The sequence below is a fragment of the Triticum aestivum genome, chromosome 7B (genome assembly GCF_018294505.1).
Source record: "Triticum aestivum cultivar Chinese Spring chromosome 7B, IWGSC CS RefSeq v2.1, whole genome shotgun sequence".
Taxonomy (NCBI): domain Eukaryota; kingdom Viridiplantae; phylum Streptophyta; class Magnoliopsida; order Poales; family Poaceae; genus Triticum; species Triticum aestivum.
In genome coordinates this window covers 265,255,607-265,275,122 of record NC_057813.1, presented here as the reverse complement: position 1 = coordinate 265,275,122, position 19,516 = coordinate 265,255,607, and the positions used below count along the sequence as shown (strand labels likewise).

The following is a 19,516-nucleotide window of genomic DNA, read 5'->3' as shown; positions in this document are numbered from 1 at the left end:
ACTTCATTATTTCAAAATTAGGAAAATGGAGGGAAGATATTTTTTACAAAATTTTGGAGTGCACCCAACTCTTCTACATCATTAAGGCAAGCATTTTGAAGACTTAATATGATGATTGCTTGCTAGAATTTTTGAAACAGGCCTATGTTAGCTCATATGAAATTTGCACATAGATCATCATGCATATGTGATTCCTTGTCCGTATTTGACTGCACCTAAACATGAAATAATTGTGCCACACATTCCTATGCCTATTCTGACTAACATATAGGAAAAAAATTGTCACTAGTGAAAGTAGCCGTAAGGCAGAAATCTCGTTGTGACGAGAATGATTAGTGAGGGCATGTTGGGACATGCCAGATGATGACCCTGTTGGGTACCACTAAGGAGATATATTGTGCTAATCATTGCAGGAAACTATAAACCTGCTGAGTAGACCGTAGATCGAGTCTTGCTCTGTAACCCCCATACTTGATTCGTGCTACCATATGTCCCTCCCACAGGTAGGGTATGGTTCGGTAAGTTGTTAACCCCTTTCCCGCACACACCATACAGAGGGCCGCGATGAGGGTTTCCTGGTTCCAGGAATAATGTCAGACATCGGGTTAGGGAGCATGGGTGTATTCAGCTGAGACCGAGAGGGGGGGCACCCCTTCGTTAGCGCACGGTATAAATTGTGATCCCATGCAAGGTTGTGACCTCTCCGTCTTAGAGTTTTTCTTGAGTGATGCTTTGGGTGATTCCTGGCATCAGGAAAGTTAAGCTGGTGTGTGCTGGTCAGGTGTGTTTTCAACCCAAAGGTTGTAATGGGAATTAGTCAGCGTCTCGGTGCTGGCTAAAGAAATCCTTTACTTGTGGGTAAAGAGTACAACCTCTGGAGAGTATAAAACCTATTTGAATAGTCGTGTCCACAGTTAAGGACTACAGTCTTGGATGGGTCAAGTGTCAGTCTTAGTGTCGATCTTCAGAGGAAAAGCAACTAAATCAGAAATTGATTATGATTTACGATGGAAGATTGTGATCACTAATGTTATTATGGACTAACCCTTTCTCTTATATTAAATGTTGAGTATCTTTGGGAAGGTTTTACCACTTGGATACTCATGTTTTTATTTTCTTATAATCCCTTTATGAGGCGTCACTTAAGACACCCGATTATGGCATTTATATTCAAGACCTTTCGAGGTGTCGCTTCAGATGCCCGACTGGCACATATATTATTTTCTTTTTGGAATTCAGCAGGCGGTTCTACTGCCTAGAATTCCCTTTTCCTTTGATTTCATTTGAAGTAAAGCCCCTTGTGTGGCATCACGAAGACACCCAACTATGATATTATTTTACCTTTTTCTTTTGGGTTCCTTTGGGACAGTTCTATCTCCCGAAGCCCGAATTTAAATTTCTATGCAACATTATGATTTACTTATACCTTACTGATATTAGTTGACAACCTTTATTAATTGTGCATATATAATACTTCACATGATAGCATTAAATTCTTATCATGGCATGGTAGAATATACTTAAAAATTAGTTGCATGCTTTTATTATATCTTTTGTTCATGATGTTTGCGAATACATTCAAACGTACTCACTGGCTTGTCTCTGGCCATTGTCTTGGCCAGATTTATGATTCGGAGAGGAGAACTACGAAGACACCCCGCAACCTAGGAAATGGAGATAGTAGCCACGTGAGATAGAAGTTAGCCAGGTCAGCTGTTCCTGTGGGAATGGAGTTCCATCAAGTTGGAGATCGACGAGTCGCTTTTGTCATCCACCACTAGAGATCATTTTTATACTCAATGGACCTTTATGGTCTTGTACCCAAATTCTTGTAAACTGCTTGGAATTCTGTATCAAGGAAGTGTCCACCAGCAACAGTAATCCTGTGGTTGATGATGACACAAGGATCATGTGCTGGGATTTTATGTCCCGGAAAACCAGCCCAGACAGCAGCCAACCATCTCGGTTGGTGCGGGCTGGCTATTTATAGCCATAACAATTCTGGAGAGGAAATGCAACAAGGGCCTGGAGCCAATCCAATAGTCAACCGACACGTTTCCAACGGTCGGATTTCAAACGCACCCGACAATTTTACTTGAGGAACAAGTAAAGCTGACTCCTCTACTAGAGCATTTCTCTTGCAGCCCAGAAGAACATCTGGCACGCGAGTAAATATCTCAGCACACGAAGATATTTCTATCGACTCACATGGAATAAGTTTCAGTTGAGCATCACAATAGACAAAAGTCTGGAGATACTTGAACCCCTCTTAATCATACGGTGGTCATATGACTCAAAAGAAGGAAATAAAACAATGGAATAAATGCTATGTCTTTACTCCGTCTTCATTCTTCTCGGCTTCAATCATTTTCTATTGGACGCCTCGCGTATAAATTGCTCCACGTGAGCAACATTTTTAGGCCAACTCCGACACGCATTGTTCTCGGTTGCAACTCCTCGAAGCTCATCAATCTTCTTTGCAGCTCAGATAACACTCTCGGAAGTTTATAGCAAACTTCTTCTCTGAAGATTATAGCAATGTTCTCGAAACTCAAGGGACTATTTTCTCTCTGTGTGCACTAGCAAACAAAATAGTCCCTCAATGTTTCTGACAACAATATCTAAAACACAAGGGGGCATTGTACCCTTGGGGCACACCTTATTCTTCCATCAAGATGTACAGAGAATTGATTGCTGGGGAACTGGCTCCTCCCATCTTCAAACAAATTTGGAAGTGTGCTGCTATGCTTAGATACAAGATTTTCTTTTGGCTTTTGCTTCATGACAGACTGAATTCTAGGAATTTGCTTGAAAGAAAATCTTTTTACCTACCTTCCTATGAATGTGTGCTTTGTCATACACACTCCATGAAAACTTCAATGCATCTCTTTTGGGACTGTGATTTTGCTCTCAACTGCTGGAGCACCATTCTTGGTCAGAGAAACGGAGGAATCTCAATGTTTGATGAAGTCAGTTTATCCATTCAAGCCCTCTCCACCCCCATTGCTATGGAAGTTATCATAATGGGCTGCTGGAACATTTGGATGCAGCGAAATGGAGTGGTTTTCAAGGCTACCCCGGCTTCAGTCCTCTCTTGGAGAGCTTCCTTTCGGGCAGATATGATTTTGATTAAGCATAGGATCAAGGACAAGTTTTCAGATAGACTTTCTAGTTGGATTGATCAGTTCTTAGCATAATTCTCATGTTGCCTCAAGGTTTTACTAGGACTGGAGTTGGGTAGGTTGAACAGTTTGTAATGTTTGAGACTTTTGTAAATATTTTATGCTTTTAATATATATACCGTAGAACGATTGTTCTACGGTTTTCGGTTAAAAAAAACAAGGGGGCATTGGACTGTACCAACTGTTGTTTTTGCTTCATCGAGTCCGCGACACCGCATACCTCCTACTACAAGTAGATGACATAATTCTCACCGTCGGCTCTTCCACCTTTCTGAAATCAATCACCACCTTGCTGCACCCTGAATTCGCCATGACCGATATGGATTCTCTCCACCACTTTCTTGGGATCAATGCACCACAACAGTACAGGTCTCCAGCTTTCTCAAGAACAATACCCCCTAGACGTTTTAGATCATCACGGTGATGTTAAACTGTAAGTTGGTCTCTACGCCCATCGGCATCAATGCAAAATTATCCTCTACCGATGGTGTCCTTTCCATGATCCTCACTCTATCGTAGTCTCCCCGGGGCTCTCCAGTACCTCACCCTCGGTCTCCCCAATATATCTTTCGCTGTTCAACAATGTTGTCTGTTCATGATCACGGGGAAGCCCACTACCAGATGGTGAAGCGGGTTCTTCGCTATGTTCATGGGACCACACGCCTTGGCCTGTCAATTATTTCGGTCGTCCGATGGCAATTTGACGTCGTACTAGGACGCGGATTGGGCCGGGTGCCCAGACACCCTCAAATCTACGTCTGGCTTTGCGGTGTTCCTCGGCTCCAACCACGCCAGCTGGTCGTCGAAATGCCAGAACATTGTCTCACGATCGAGCACTGAGGTGGAGTACAAGGGCATTGCCAACGCCCATCGTTGAGGCTGTGTGGCTTCGGCAACTTCTCACTAAGATTCGTCGACTGCCGCCGCGCCACGTGTTCCTCGGCTCCAACCACGTCAGCTGGTCGTCGAAATGCCAGAACATTGTCTCACGATCGAGCACCAAGGTGGAGTACAAGGGCATGCCAACGCCTGTCGTTGAGGCTGTGTGGCTTCGGCAACTTCTCACCAAGATTCGTCAGCCGCCGCCTCGCCACATGACGTGAACGCCATGTATAGCTACGTGTGACAACATGACCGCCATGTACAGTATATGTCAAGCAATCTCGTTCAGCACCAACTCACCAAGCACGTGGAAATCGATCTTCGCTTCAGCCACGAGCGTGTTTCCCTCGGTGAGTTCGTGTTCTCCACGCGCCGACCGCGTCGCAGTTTGCCTATGTCTTCATCAAAGGCCTCCCGAGAACCGTCTTCGCTGACTTTCAGACCAGCCTCAAACTTACATATTTTGTTGTGAAAGATGTATGGAGCATAAAACTGTAATGTGTGCAACAGCAAGGTAGTGGAATAAGAAAACTAGTAGATCAGAACCAGGTGCATGGACCAAATTCAGAAAGCTACAAGTTTCAATCGCGTCAGCATTTTCTTTCACAGTCGATCCAACTCACCAAACACTCTTTCGGCCCACAGCAATACAGGCGGGATTTACAGTGGTCTTGATGCGGATGGGCCACCTACAGTAGCTTCAGCATTTTCAGCCGCTCCTCATGCTCTGGCTCAAGCTTCGGGGCCGAGTAGCTGCCATGCAGATCTTCCACTACGTATTCCTGCATGCGCAAAAGAATGAAACCGAATTCATAATCTGAAAGAATGATGCTGCCCCGGGGAAATAGCTCGACCAGTGTGAGGCAGCCTCTTGCCTTTGTGAGCTCTCTTTTCGTCAGGATGTGATAATGTCTCTGCCAGATCCTCTGGACGGCCATAGTCGCCGCGAGGAAGCCGTATGCAATCCCAAGGATAGCGAACACAACGATGAAGAGCACCACCAGGGCAAAGCAGGCCTCCAAAGAAGCAGGGAGACAGTCCAGGATGCCCCAACCATAGCAGCAGTTCCGGCACCCAGCTAAGCACGGATCTTGGTTGTCGTTCAAGGATGAGCAGTGCACTATCAACCCGAAAAATCCAAGCAGCACAAAGAAAACCACAACCCCTTGAACATCAACAGATAAAACGTTAGGTTAATTCAATAACAGCAGTTTTATGTTGCTGTAACCAAAAGTTTTGCTGACTAATATAAATGGTACATATGCATCATTATGACAGAAAGGTGTTATTCCAATACCTATGCAGTAGTAGAACGGTATTGGATGCTTTGACAAGATACGATCCCAACCATCACTGAAACTATTCCGGAAACTTCCGTCCCTGTCTAGAAAGTATGCAACTGCACTAATGATAGCAATAGTCTGCAGAAAATGAAAATATATGCAAATAATTATTTCCCCTGCCTGAATTTGGACTGAAAAAATGCCCTAATATTTTAATAGTACATCAGTATGTGTATTCTCAAAATAAAAGGTGCATTGACATTGCTTGGAGAGTGAAATGCCAATGATAAGAGTAACTCCGTTCAAAAAAATAATTTGTATTTTGTGTTAGTTTGACATTAAACCTGTGGTATCAATTTGTATTTCGTGATCATTTGTACATTAAACCTGCAGTTCCGTCAAATTTACTCAAGATCTAAATATGCAAATTTTGAATAATGCAACTACCATTCCAGATTCAATAGATTGGTGTTTTCATAGTTTAACTTAAGTAGGAAAATGTAACTCTGAATGCCTCAGGGGGGCATTTTCTGAATTATATTATACAGACTTATTATGCATAAGTATTCTCAGTTGTGCAACAGTACTAAATAAGAGCATCTTTAGAAACAAAGATATTGGATTTCATTTAATGAAGAAAAGGCATCAAAAAAGAAATATTTTCAAATCTTAGAGCTTACAATTTGAACTGCAAGAAAACCAAGTATAACATCTCTTGCCACGAAGAGCCGGAACTTTATTTTGCGCCATGAGTTATCTTCCAGAGTTTCCACTCGAAGATGGAACTGAGCTTTGCATGTTGTGCAGTGTGAGAATGCAAATCCTTCCTACAAAGTAAGCAGGAAAAACGGAAGCAGCATTTAACTACATTTCCCAACCATAATGAATATATCAACGGAAAAAAAACTAGAAGGCATAGCATCTAGTTAGGACTTAGGAAATCCTTAATGCAAGGGGAATCATAAAGCTCAATAAAGCACAAGTTGAACCTAGAGATTCTAATAAAATGTTCCAACAGAGATGTGCTAAGCCTTCGAGCAGCACGATTTCAACCTAACCTTCCAAATTAAGCTGAATGAGAATAGTTTGCAGAGATGCAGCTTGACTCCTACTGGATATCGCGTTGCCAATACAAGTCTAAAGCTGATAACATCTTTGCAATCTCAGAAACTGCCATTTGAAACAAGATTAATGAGGCTAGGTGGCAGGTTCTGATCACATTACTACCGCCAGAGAAAAAGAAACTCTAGCTTGCAATTTTCTCCTCTAATATACGGTACATTTACTTTGTTTACTTGTACTTTCTCTTTTCTCTTCTAGGTTCTCACAGGTTTCTGTTAGGTTTCATCTCTAGCCTACTCCAACTTGGTTGGGACAAAAGGTTCTGTTGCTGTAGTAGTACTCCACGTACCAATATGACACTGCATGTATTTTCTCGTGTTCTCTAGGTGAAACTTTTTCTATATCCAACTGGTGTCTCGATATGGTGGTTATACACATATAGCATAATGCTGGCTGTAGATTCGGAACATTTAGAAAATGTGCAGCTAATCGTATTCATGTATGTTGGGGACATATATACACAGTACAGAGGCCTAGATTTGTCCTCCAAGTTCATATCTCGCAATTAAAAGAAGAGATAGACCAGGAGAGTTAGTTAGGAAGGAAACGATCCTACGTGATCACATGTGATACGCTAATATTCTTAACACCCCCCACATGTGATCACATAGACACTGTCACAAAACATCACAGAGGCCTTGTCGATGGTGCAGTGGAGCTCACCAAGTAGTTGACGAAGCCAACAACACTCTGCCACGGCATTGGGGACCGCTCGATATTCTTCTTCGGCACTAGAACGTTAAACCGTGGGTTGTCATTTGGAGGACCATGACACCAAAGTCGCTGACATGGACGCAAAAAAAAAGATGTAGAGTGGCGAGTATCCAGGCAGCCGGCCCGATCAGCACCGTGCTAGGCGGCATTGGCGGTAGAGGAGCTACCAGTAAGCTGAAGACGTGAGATGTAGTGCTACGAAGATTGCGAAGCAATCTCTTGATCACCCCCCAGTGTGCATCTCGTGGAGCATGCATGTGCAAACAAATTTTCTGAACAATATGCAATGTCCCGTCGTGTCAAGGTGAGATATTGAAGGCTCTTGCAATAAGGATTGTAACAATCTTCCTTGATTAATACAATCCTTTCTTTTCGCAAAAAAAAAAAAGAAGAGCTCTTGCAATACTTCGGTAGAAGGTAGCATCAGACACGAGATCTCCAGAGGCAGCCGAGGCCTTGGGTTTAAGCTTGTGCCCGATTCAGAAAGGCATTGGAGACATCAAGCTGGTATACCGGCCAATGGCGAGACGCACACGGGACCGAAGGTCTCACCAAAGTCCACACCAGCATGTTGTGTGAAGCCACGTACAACCCTGTGAGCTTGCTACCCAAAGAGCCATCTATTAAGCTTGTGCAGATATACCCACTTGCCGGTGGCGATGTTGGCGCCACAAGGACGAGGCACAAGTATCTATGTGCAGTTAGCCTGCAATGCATTGAACTCATCATGTATCGCAGCACACCATGTGGGGTTGCGGAGTGCAGCACGAGCAGGGGAGGGTAGCAGAGACAGGGAGATAAGAGGCAACATCAGTGGCGGCGGCAGTTCGGCTAAATAATCCCATGACGAGCACGCATGGCTATGCTGTGCACAAACACGTCGGAGGACCACAACCCCAGATCACGCGTCGGTGCAATCAGCATGGGGGGTGCAGACGGCGAAGGTGACGAGGCAACGAGCTTGACAGCAGAGCTGGAGGTTGTCGTGGTTGGTGCAGAGGCGCTGCTGCCCAAGCCAGGGTTGGTTGCGGCCATGGCAGCCAAGTTGGGCGAAGCGGCCAACCGGTGGGCGCGACAGGGGAATCCGTGGGGCAAGTGTCGTGGGAACGGATCTGACAGTAGAGATGGGAGGTACGTAGGAGAGGGCAGTGCCTAGCTACGGCGAGGTTGTACACTCGGATTTACGAGTTCAGGCCCCTCTCGGAGGAGGTAACAGCCCTACGTCTCTGGTGTCGTGGAGGCTCTGTTGATTGGAGTGTTGAGTTACAGGGGAACCCTTGTGCAAGAGGGGAGGGGTGGCTTATATAGAGTACGCCGACCCCTCGCAGCCCTCAGTTACGCAAGGGTTCAGTGAGAGTATAATGTCACGAACTAACGCCCGCGTTTAATGATCTTTAAGACGGCGGGGTGAATGACCGACCGTTGCTATCTAGAGGTGACCCTAGGTCTTCTGTGCTTCGAGTGGCTTCTTGTACTCCGAGTGAATGATGACGGTCGAGTGGAATTGGGGTATCCGAGTGGATCTACTGTCGAGTGGATTACACTATGTGATGATTCCAGTCAGTATCTTCGTAGACCTTGGCTTCTTATGTGGTGTCCTTGGGTAGGGCATATAGGTCAGGCCCACGACCCTACCCTAGGTACATGTCATCATCATTAGCTCCCGGATGGATCAAGGACCGAGTGAAGAAGGATTGAAGTTGATTTCGACCCGACTCAATGCCTCTGAGACACCTTCTTGGAGGTTTGAAAGTATGCAAGTCGTTAAATCCTCCGTCAATCACCTCGATCGATTGTGGCTTCTTCAATATCCGAGTGAAATAAACAGCATAGCACTGAGCAGATTGGATTTGTGTATCCCCTGATGTGATCGAAATTTTTTGGAGAAGAGCGCGGGTTGGCTGCGGCGCGGTTAACGAAACAAACAGGGAGGGACTCCTCGATCTTCGCTCCGCCTTTTTCGCACGTATCGGACCAGCGCCGGTTGTGGGATGCGCTGAGATTGCGCGGGCCTACAGGCCAGTCACTCGGACGCACGGGTATAAAGGGTGATGCGGCCGAGGCGTGCAATAGTGCCCACCACTTTTCCCCTTTCTTCCTCGCCTCTCTGCTCTACCCACTGTAGCGCAGCGCCGCACCGCTCGCTCCCGTCGGCCACCACGGAGATGGCGAAAGACAAGACGAAGGCGCTGGAGCGCGCTAAGAAGACGGGCAAGGGCAAGAAGGGGTCGACTTCCAAAGCCGCGCTGCCGCCTGGATGGATCCAGGGGGACTGGTTGCGCTCGACGGTCACAGCGGAGGATCTCGAGGGGCTCGCCGTCGATGGCCTGATAGCTCCCGGATCTTGGAGGTTGCCAGAGGGGGAGATTGAGCCCGTGCCGCGCGACGGCGAGCGAGTTCTTCTCCTCACCCATGTGGAGAGAGGTTTTCTCTTCCTCCCCATCCATTCTTCCATGGTTTCTTGAACTTTTTCGGCGCGCAAATCCATCACTTTCCTCCAAACACCATCTCATATCTTGCTGCCTACGTTTTGATGTGTGAGAACTTCCTGGGATGCCACCCACATTGGGGGTTATTCAAACATATCTTCACCTGCCGATCTCAGTCGGTTAAGAAAGCCAATCCGACTGATGAGAGAACCCACATGGTCCAAATGTGTGTGAGGTTTGGGTGTCCAAATGAGGGGTAGGAGCTCTTTCCCTCCCATGACTTTTCCCGAGTCAGTTAGGGGGTTGCAGTCGACCTGGTTTTATTGCAAAGATGTCCCTACTCTGGGTGCGTCGACTGGTCTTCCCCCTTTCTCCCTGGAGAGACTCCGCGCAGACTCCGCGCCCCTCGTTCGTTGACCGTAGAAGAGGAGAAGGGTGAGGTGGCCATCTTGGTTGACGCAATCATTGAACTGATTCGGGGCGGAATGACAGGCATGGACTTGTTGGAAGTGTTTCTCAGTCGACGCATACAGCCCTTGCAAGCTCACGACCACCCCATGTGGCTGTACTCAGGTGCAGACGACGCCGCTCAGACCCACCCGAAGGATGTCAAAGAGGAGACAGTGGCATAGTGGCTTCGGAGCATTACTGGAAACAAGGACAATCCGCGTGGAGCAAAACGGATCCTGCCATTCGACGCTGAGCACCTTCCAGGAGAGGTGAGACATAACTTGTCGAGTGTTTTATCTTTTGCTTTAGATATGCAACTGAATTGGAGATCAACCGACTTTGACATTCGTGTTCTGCAGGTGTTCACTAATTCACCTGTACCGAATGGTGAGCAACCCGTTGAAGGAATGGAGAGCGACGGCGGCAGTGCTGACATGGACTATGCCGACGACAGCGAAGATGACAGTGAAGGCTCGGACGGCAGTGAAGAGGTTGAGTCACCTCCTCGCACTGAACGCCGTTCTAAGGCGAACCAAGACCGTAGCATAGGCCAGAGCAAGGTCCCGGCGTCGAGTGGCAGGAACCCCAAGCGCACTCGGACGACCACTCCTGTTCCGGACGAGAAGACCGCAAAGCAGCTCAAGACCGCCGCGCCAAAACCTCGGAAGGCTTTACCCAGGAACAAGGTTACCGCTCCCATTGCTTCAACATGAGTATCATTTGTATCTTTCTTCTCTTCACTTTCTATCTTTTGGATGTGGCCCTTCGTGCTTCTGCTGACCGAGTGGAATTATGAACTCCAGCGCTGCTACCTCTGCAACGTCCCACATGGAGATTGACGATGAGCATGCTGAAGTGGATACTGAGGACGCAACCACTTCTCAGGCAAGTATGGCCAACTCACATTCTACTTTGTCTTGCTAATTTGTCCTGATGGTCGGCTGAAATATTTCTGTCAAGTGACCGCAACACCAACAGACGTTATCCACCTCCCAGATGATGACAAGGAGGAGCCTCCGAGGAGCACAGGAGGAAGGGGCAGGGCCTCGGTTACCTCTCGAAGCTTCACCAAGAGAGTGCCTTCAGGCCAGACGACTCACACGCCGGCTGAACCTGTTCTTCAAGAGCCAGGTGGTTCGTCTAGAGTTGGTGTTTCCTTCGTCGACCCTCTGTCGACTGCCCAGCCTCTAGTGTCGACTGCTCAAGCCTCAGGTCCAACTGGGCAACCACAAGTGTTGATCCCTCCAGCTGCGCCACCAACTCCTGCGTCAAGCGCGTTCACTCTGCACCATGTCCCAGAGGACCAATCAGGAGCTGCCAAGGAGGCTATGATCTAGGCCGGTTTGATGATGCAGCGCCTGAAGGAGGTGTATGAGAGCAGCAAGTTAGCTTATGACGCCAGCACAGCCCTTCAAGCAAATGTCCAAGTAAGTGCGATAGTAAGTTGATTTCCGATTGGATTTTCTCCGTATTGATTCTGTTGAATCTGTACACCCACTGGGTGTTTTCTTTTTATTATGTATTCCATCCACTCGAAACGGTCAGGCCGCGCCGAGTGGGGAATCGATCTAGTGGGGGCACGTTGTGTGCACCCACTGGGTGTAGTCCCCGAGACCGCCGTCGAATGTTTGATTCGGCGGGGGTCTTAGAATATTTTTTGCTTGGAGCTCTTCACTCGAATCGGTCAGGGCGTACCGAGTGGAAACTTATCCAGTGGGGGCACGCTGAGTGCACCCACTGGGTGTAGTCCCCGAGACCGCCGTCAAATGCTTGATTCGGCGGGGGTCTAAGAACAAGTTGTTTTCTCTTTTTCCTTTTTTTTCCTCCTCCACTCGGGCCAGGCAGGCCGTACCAAGTGGAAAATTGGTCCAGTGGGGGCACACTGAGTGCACCCACTGGGTGTAGTCCCCGAGACCGCCGTCGAATGTTTGATTCGGCGGTGATCTTAGAACACTTTTGATAATAGCAATCTGGATTTGCTCTTCTCCACTCGAATGTAGAGGAAATACTTTCGAGAGTCTTTCTCTTCGTCGACTGAATTGTCTTTTTGTTTATCTCTGAAATCTTGTGAACTTGGGATTCAGTATGTTGCTCTGGAGAAGGAGAAGATCCAACTCCAACTGGACCTAGAACTTGCCAAGAAGAACTTGAAGCAGGCTCAGGAGGAGGTGAAGACCATGGGAGGTAACACTTCGTTGACTGTGTGCTTTGTCATTTCTTCTTTTCTGTCCTTTGAACCGAGTGATTCCACTCTAACAGATGTGCGTAGTGAAAACCGTCAACTCCAAGCACGACTGAAGAATGTTATTTCTTTAGACACTATGAAGCAGGCGTTCGAGAGGAAGGACAACAAACTCGCGGGGGCGCAGAAAGTGGCACGAGAGAAGACTGAAGCGGCTGAGAAAAAGCTAGCTTCAGTCGGCAAACTCGAAGAGGAGAATGCGGCCCTGAAGACTGTCATTGAGGAGGTGAAGAAGGAGGCCGCTCAGCTGAAGGAGGAGAAAATTTTCTTGGCTGACAAGGTGGACCAACTCACCCGAAAGAGGGATGAGCTGGAGGAATACTTGGGGGCCTTGCAAAGAAGATGTACATCATGCTTGAAGGTATCCTTTTTCATCTGAGTGAATTCTCAAGAGCTTCGGAGACCATGTCGCTACTGACTCATCATTTTTTTTCTTTTGTGTAGAGTTCTGTCAGAACTTCGAGCAAGAAACAGAACGAATTGAACTAGGTCTGGACCCCACCAAGTCACTCGTCAAAGATGATGCCGCTATAAATGTGCTACGACTTGAAGCTCGTCTCGACAGTGTCTTGGTATTAGAGCTAGGTCAATTTTTTGCACACTGCAACTCGTGCGTTTGATCTGTCTCTACATCCCGATCGCTCTCCAATCGGGCCGCTCGAAGCGTCCCCGCTCGATCTCGTCTCGCAGGCCCCCGATCAATCTCCTGCTCCCGCCGGCTTCGATCTCGTCCCGCAGGTCCCTGATCGATACCTCCCGATCGAACCCCTGCTCCAGCCGGCGCCGATCGATCTTGTCCCGCAGGCCCTGATCGCTCCCTTGCCGCAGGCCCTGGACTCCCGCAGGCCCTGCTCCAGCCGGCCCCGCCTGCTGCTGATTTCGACCCCGGCTGCTGCGGGTCTTCAGTCGATCGACTGCCTTCCGCTCCCCGATCCTGTCCCGATTGGAAGCTCTCTCGTCAGATTCTGTTGATAAAAAAAATGTCTGCTGCATCGGGCTATGTTGCTGTCCCTCGCTGTCCGGTGATCTTTGATGGTACTAACTACACCGAGTTCACTGGCTTTATGCGCATTCACATGCGTGGCATCCGTCTTTGGGGTGTTCTTTCTGGCGAGGTCTGCTGTCCGCCATGTCAGGTTCCTCCGGTTGCCCCTACTCCGCCGACTCCACTGGTTCTTCCTACGAATGCTAATCAGGCTGCCAAGGATGCGGCTAAGCTTGCTGATGAGGCTGCTGATCGTGCTTATGATGAGAGGGTTTTAGCTTATGAGGAGGCTCTTCAGACGTATCATGGTGCTCTGTCTGTTTACACCCAGTGGCTTGATGATGATGCTCGTGCTGCAGCTGTTCTCACTGCTAGTGTTCTGCCTCAGTTTGCTTCTGAGTTTCTGGGTCTTCCTACTGTCTTTGAGATGTGGACCCGTCTTCGTCAGCGCTATGAGCCCTCTGGTGATGCCTTATACCTTTCTGTGGTCCGTCAGGAGCATGCTCTTCAGCAGGGTGACTCTACTGTTGATGACTTCTATGCACAGAGTTCTGCTATCTGGCGCCAGCTCGATTCTCTCCGCAGTGCTGGTTGTCGTTCTTGCCCCTATTGCCAAGCTGTCCAGGCCAATTTGGAGTTTCATCGCGTCTACGAGTTCCTGTCTCGGCTCCGTAAGGAGTTTGAGCCCCGGCGTGCTCAGTTGTTTGCTCGTGGTCGTATTTCTCTCATGGAGGCGCTTTCAAAGATTCGTGCTGAGGAGACTCGCTTACGTGGTGCTGGTTTGCTGGAGGTTCCCTCTGTGCTCGCTACTCGGGCTTCTTCCACTCCACCTGCTGCACCGACCCCTTCTCGCTCGAGTGCTCCGCCGCTCTTGCCCACTCCTTCTGGAGGCTCAGGTCGCCCCCATCCACATTGTGACTACTGCAACAATGATGGTCATATTGAGTTCCAGTGCTACACGAAGTGGAAACACCTGCGCAAGGCGCGATCATCATCTTCAGGGACTTCGTCATCTACCTCGACAGCTTCAGCCATTGCTTTGACTGAGCAGGATATTCTGGGACTTAAGCGTCTGCTCGCGGCTTCAGGTTCTTCTCGACGGGTACTGCTGATTCTGTGACTGATGCTTCCCGCACTGAGCAATCCCCTCTACACAGTCAGGTACATCCCCATGGGTTCTGGACTCTGGAGCTTCTTTTCATATGTCTTCTCATTCTTCCACTTTGTCCTCTCTTCGATCGCTAGATTCTCCTGTTCATGTCTTCACTGCTGATGGTACTCCACTTTCTGTTGCTAGTAGAGGCAATCTTTCCTCATTATGTTCCTAATGTTGCTCATGTTCCTCGACTTACCATGAATCTGTTTTCTGCAGGTCAACTTACTGATTCTGGTTGTCGCGTCATCCTTGACGTTGACTCTTGTTTTGTCTAGGACCGTCGCACGCACACTCTGGTTGGGGCTGGCCCTCGCCGCCGTGATTCTCAAGGTCTTTGGGAGTTGGACTGGCTTCATGTTCCTTCCGCTACCACCACCATCGCCAGTTCCTCCGCTTCAGTCGCCTCCGTTACTGGTTCCTTCAAGCAGTGGCATCATCGACTTGGTCATCTGTGTGGTTCTTGGTTGTCGTCTTTAGTTCGTCGAGGTCTTCTGGGGTCTGTCTCAGGAGATGTCTCTTTAGAGTGTCAGGGTTGTCGTCTTGGCAAGCAGATTCAGTTACCATATTCACATAGTGAGTCAGTGTCTAAGCGTCCTTTTGATTTAGTCCATTCTGATGTATGGGGTCCGGCTCCTTTCGCTTCGAAAGGTGGTCATAAATACTATTATTTTCATAGATGATTTCTCTCGTTACACATGGCTTTATTTCATGACTTCTCGTAGTGAGATGTTGTCTATTTATAAGTGATTTGCTGCCATGGTTCATACTCAGTTCTCTTCACCCATTCGTGTTTTTCCTGCTGACTCCGCTGGCGAGTATATCTCTAAGATGTTGCGTGGTGTTCTTGCTGAGCAAGGAACTCTCTCTCAATTCTCTTGTCCTGGTGCTCATGCTCGGAATGGTGTGGCTGAGCGAAAGCATCGACATCTTCTTGAGACGGCTCGTGCATTGATGATTGCTGCCTCTCTCCCGCCTCATTTTTGGGCTGAGGCCGTCTCCACCTCCACCTATCTTATCAATATACAGCCTTCCGCTGCTCTACAGGGTGGTGTTCCTTTCAAGCGTCTTTTTGATCGTTCTCCCGATTATTCGATGCTTCGCTTGTTTGGTTGTGTTTGCTATGTTCTTCTTGCCCCTCGCGAACGCACCAAACTGACCGCTCAGTCTGTTGAGTGTGTCTTCTTAGGCTACAGTGATGAGCATAAGGGCTATCGTTGTTGGGATCCCATCGGTCGTCGGATGCGTATCTCTCGAGACGTGACTTTTGATGAGTCTCGTCCCTTCTACCCACGCCCATCTTCCTCGACTTTTTCAGTGGAGGATATCTCTTTCCTCACTTTTCTTGACTCACCTATCACCCCCGTCGAGCCTATGCCTATTCGTTCCACTCCCTCTGCTTCTCCACCTCTAGTCGATTTGCAGCCACCATCTTCCCCTATCTCCTCGCCTAGCATGTCACCGGATTCTACACCTTCATCTCCGGTGACTTGTTCGTCGCCACCCCCCGATTCTACCTTGGCGATTCCTCCTATTGTTCCATCTTTTCCTCAGCATTACACTCGTCGTTCACGACCTGTGGATGCCTCTGTGGATGAGTCATCATCTTCCTCTCAGCCTACTTATGGCTTGCGTTCTCGTCCTCGTCCGCCTGTTGATCGCTTTGGATTTCCCACCGTTGGTGCTGCTGTTCTTGAGCCGACTTCTTATCGTCAGGCTGTTGTTCATCCTGAATGGCAGTTTGCGATGGCAGAGGAGATTGCTGCTTTTGAACGCACTGGTACCTGGGATCTTGTTTCTCTTCCTCCCGGAGTCCGTCCCATCACTTGTAAGTGGGTCTACAAGGTTAAGACTCGCTCTGATGGTTCTCTTGAGCGTCACAAAGCTCGTCTTGTGGCTCGTGGTTTTCAGCAGGAGCATGGTCGTGATTATGACGAGACTTTTGCTCATGTGGCCCATATGACCACTGTTCGTACACTTCTTGTCGTTGCCTCTGCACGCCACTGGTCTATATCTCAGCTTGATGTTAAGAATGCCTTTCTTAATGGTGAGCTGCATGAGGAGGTGTACATGCAGCCACCACCTGGGTATTCTGTTCCTGATTGCATGGTATGTCGTCTTCGTCGCTCTCTCTATGGCCTTAAGCAAGCCCCCCGCGCCTGGTTTGAGCGTTTTGCCTCTGTGCTCACTGCCGCTGGTTTTTCAGCAAGTGCTCATGATCCAGCATTGTTTATTCACCTTTCTCCTCATGGTCGGACTCTTCTTCTCTATGTTGATGACATGATCATCACTGGGGATGACCCCGAGCATATTGCCTTTGTAAAGGCCCGTCTTAGTGAACAGTTTCTTATGTCTGATCTTGGACCTCTTCGCTACTTTCTTGGGATTGAAGTCTCTTCTACCTCTGATGGCTTTTTTATATCCCAGGAAAAGTATATCCAGGATCTTCTTGCTCGTGCTGCTCTTACTGACGAGCGCATTGTTGAGACTCCTATGGAGCTCAATGTTCACCTCCGTGCTATTGATGGTGATCCTCTCCCTAACCCGACCGCGTTATCGTCATCTTGTTGGCAGTCTTGTCTATCTAGCTGTCACTCGTCCGGACATCTCTTATCCGGTTCATATTCTGAGTCAGTTTGTCTCTGCTCCCACATCGGTTCACTATAGTCATCTCCTTCGTGTTCTCCGATATCTTCGAGGCATGATCTCTCACCGTCTATTCTTTCCTCGCTCCAGTTCTTTACAGCTTCAGGCCTATTTGGATGCTACGTGGGCTAGTGATCCTTCATATCACCGTTCACTTTCTGCTTACTGTGTTTTTCTTGGTGGTTCTGTCATTGCCTGGAAGACGAATAACAGATTGCAGTTTCCCGTTCGAGTGCCGAGGCTGAGTTGCGAGCAATGGCTCTTTTGACGACAGAGGTGACTTGGTTACGGTGGTTACTTCAGGATTTTGGTGTTTCTGTCACTACACCGACTCTGCTCTTATCTGACAGTACAGGTGCTATTAGCATTGTGCGCGATCCTGTGAAGCATGAGCTCACCAAGCATATTGGTGTTGATGCTTTCTATGTGCGCGCTGGTGTGCAGGATCAGGTTATTGCTCTTCAGTATGTGCCTTCCGAGTTACAGTTGGCGGATTTCCTGACGAAGGCCCAAACTAGAGCACAACATGGCTTTTATCTCTCCAAACTCAGTATTGTTCATCCACCATGAGTTTGAGGGGGGGGGGGGTTAGAGTTATAATATAAGTCATGTACCCCTTTGTATTTATCCCGTTGTATAAGGGGTTTCCTGCATATGTTCCACACCTGTACATGTATATATATCGGCCTATGGCCTCATGGGAATATAAGTTGCTTATTCCTAACAACCGTAGACCATCAGGCGACGGACGCCGAGTGAGATATCCATACGCAACCCGTAGAGAAGTGCTTCATACTCAGCCTCATTATTGGAGGAATCGAAGTGAATCTGAAGGACATAACTGAGTTTATCACCCCTTGGAGAAACCAGGACCACTCCGGCACCGGAACCATTCAACATTTTGGACCCATCGAAGAACATAGTCCAGTGCTCCGAGTGAACTTGAGTCGATTGTTGCTGCTCAATCCACTCGGCCAAGAAATCTGCGAGTGCTTGAGATTTAATCGCCTTCTTCGCTTCAAACTTGATATCCAGAGGGAGAAGTTCAATTGCCACTTAGCCACTCAGCCAGTTGCATCTCGATTGTTCATGGTTTCAAATAACGGAGCATCACTGACGACCGAAATCGAGTGGTCTTGGAAATAATGTGCAACTTTCTTCGCAGTCAAGTAAATTCCGTAACAAGTTTCTGATAATGCAGATACCTCTGCTTGAACGGGGTCAGAACTTCGGATATATAGTACACTGGTTGTTGAACTTTGTAAGCCTTGCCTTCTTCTCGTTCAACTGTAAGCATTGTGCTGACAACCTGACCAGTGCCCGTAATGTATAAGAGTAAAGGCTCTTTGCTGTTCGGAGCAACAAGCACCGGCTGGGTGGAAAGCAGGGCTTTAAGCTCCATAAACGCTGCTTCGGCTTCGGGAGTCCACGCAAACTTATCGGACTTTTTCATCAGTCGGTAAAGAGGCAGTGCCTTTTCACCGAGACGAGAAATGAACCGACTCATTGCAGCGAGGCAACATGTGAGCTTCTTAATGTCATGGACACACACGGGGCGTTTCATTCGGAAAATTGCACCGATCTTCTCGGGATTGGCATCTATCCCTCGTTCGGAAACCAGGAAACCGAGTACCTTGCCTCCGGGTACTCTGAATGTGCACTTGGACGGATTCCGCTTAATGACATACCTTCTCAAATTGGCAAAGGTTTCAACGAGATCAGTCAGCAGGTCGGAACCTTTACGTCACTTGACCACAATATCATCCATATAGGCTTCCACATTCCGACTGATCTGAGTGAGCAGGCACTTCTGGATCATGCGCATGAATGTGGCGCCAGCGTTTTTGAGGCCGAATGGCATGGTGACATAGCAAAAACACCCAAATGGGGTGATGAAGGCCGTTTTTATTTCATCTGGCCCATACAGTCGGATCTGATGGTATCGGAAATACGCATCAAGAAAAGACAAGCGCTCACAGCCCACAGTCGAGTCGACTATCTGATCGATGCGAGGGAGCGAAAAATGATCCTTCGGGCAGGCCCGATTGATATGCTTGAAGTCAATGCACATGTGGAGTGAATTATCCTTCTTGGGGGACCATGACGACGTTGCCGAGCCACTCGGAGTGGTATATCTCGCGTATGAACTCAGCTGCTAAGAGCCGAGCCACTTCCTCGCCAATCGCCTTCCTCTTCTCCGCGGCAAAACGATGGAGATGCTCTTTGACAGGTTTGGCCTTGGAATCGACACGCAAACGGTGCTCAGCCAGCCCCTTGGGTACACCTGGCATGTCTGATGGTTTTCATGCGAAGATGTCCCAGTTCTCACGGAGGAACTGGATGAGTGCGGCTTACTATTTGCTCCCGAGTGTCGTTGAGATGTGGATCGAAGCAGCTGTGGGATCTTGCGGGTGGATGTGAACTGGTT

General features: G+C 48.2%; 1 protein-coding gene across 2 annotated transcripts in view; it reads right to left on the bottom strand.

Annotated features, from left to right (window-relative positions):
* Positions 1–4,515: 4,515 nt before the first annotated feature.
* Positions 4,516–19,516, bottom strand: part of LOC123163216 (uncharacterized) — a 30,733-nt gene continuing 15,732 nt past the window's right edge. For both annotated transcript variants that reach the window (XM_044580957.1, XM_044580956.1), the window contains exons 4-7: positions 6,028–6,174; positions 5,362–5,485; positions 4,940–5,229; positions 4,516–4,846 (exon numbers count right to left, since the gene is read on the bottom strand). In XM_044580957.1, coding sequence (XP_044436892.1) covers positions 4,754–4,846; positions 4,940–5,229; positions 5,362–5,485; positions 6,028–6,174 — 654 coding nt within the window. In that variant the 3' untranslated portion in view covers positions 4,516–4,753. The remainder of the gene's footprint in view (positions 4,847–4,939; positions 5,230–5,361; positions 5,486–6,027; positions 6,175–19,516) is intronic.